Below are 1,241 nucleotides of genomic sequence, written 5' to 3'. Positions count from 1 at the left end.
TTCAAAAAAAAAAAAAAAAAAAAAAAAAAAAAAAAAAAAACATTATGTGACTAATTTGAAGCCAAACAAACTATTCATTGATTTACTCATGCGTATCGAAGAAGAAAAAAAAAATAAAATAAAAAAAACCTCTGACTAATTTGATGGCAAAAACTATTCGATGCATTATTTTAACTATTAATGATAGAAAGTGAGGCAAGATGTCATGTCATTCCATTTCAATTCCATGTAATGTAATTTTCATGTAATTAAGTGATTTTGCTGTGTTGTTTGAACATAAGGACAGGATGTGCAATCGTAATCTTTAGAGCAGAGGTCAACAAAGATAGTCATGAAAAGATGTTGGCTACGAAAAACTATTCATTTTCTTAACTCGATCCTCTATTTGAGCACTTCTATTGATTGATCTAATTACGAGATACACGTTCGTTCTGATTTGGTATCCTTTAAATAAAGCGTTAGTGTAGAAGACTCGTCAAGTTAAGTATAGTGTCACATAAATCAGGTGGCCCTTTGGCGTAGATATCTTCAGTGTACGAAGTGAGGTTAGTTTGGTTTAGGTTTAGGTTTCAGTCACGATTGAAGTCAATTTAAATTTTAAGATCGCTTATTGTTATTAGAATATTGAAATCTTCGAGTTCAAGGAATTATAAAAGAAAATTCATCAAGAAAAAGGAAAAAAAAAAAAAAAAAACAAAAGAAAAAAGTAACAAACAAACAAATTGAATAATGTGTTACATTCATATTATTTGTATTATTTAAATATGTGCTTGTTTTTCTATTCTTTTTCTCCTCTTCTTCTCTTTTTTGCATTTGCAGTTTGGCGCTTTAACTCCTTTAGAACCCCGGCTAGGAAAGAAATTAATAGAACCACTCACAAATCTTATACATAGGCAAGTTTTATTATTATTTTCATTTGTTTTCCTATGTTGTTGTCATTCTTTATTATTGTAATCTCATATATATATATATATATATATATATGTATATATATAATATATATATGTATAAATATATATATATATATATATAGAATTATAATTGTATGTATGTATGTATTTGTATGTATTTGTATATGGGCGTGTGTGTGTTTGTGTGTGTGTATGCAAGTGTTAATTTTAAGGCACATAAGCAAATTTTGTTCAAAAATTTTAAATTTTATTAGAAAAAAAAGCGAGACAAACTTTTGAATTGCGCTTAATATATATAGGTATATATATATATATATATATATATATTAA

At 26.3% G+C, this 1,241-nt stretch overlaps 1 protein-coding gene across 2 annotated transcripts in view; it reads left to right on the top strand.

Moving 5' to 3' along the window:
- The window catches only part of LOC119635569 (AP-3 complex subunit delta), a 17,752-nt gene that overhangs the window by 12,051 nt on the left and 4,460 nt on the right, over positions 1-1,241 (top strand). The window contains exon 7 of one of the 2 annotated variants that reach the window (XM_038030435.1): positions 820-893. The exons of the other annotated variant lie outside the window; for it this stretch is intronic. Coding sequence (XP_037886363.1) covers positions 820-893 — 74 coding nt within the window. The remainder of the gene's footprint in view (positions 1-819; positions 894-1,241) is intronic. 2 annotated transcript variants of the gene reach the window in all.

Source organism: Glossina fuscipes, unplaced genomic scaffold (genome assembly GCF_014805625.2).
Source record: "Glossina fuscipes isolate IAEA_lab_2018 unplaced genomic scaffold, Yale_Gfus_2 0, whole genome shotgun sequence".
Lineage (NCBI taxonomy): Eukaryota > Metazoa > Arthropoda > Insecta > Diptera > Glossinidae > Glossina > Glossina fuscipes.
The sequence above is the reverse complement of the archived record's forward strand: the minus strand, read 5'-3'. Positions and strand labels throughout refer to the sequence as shown.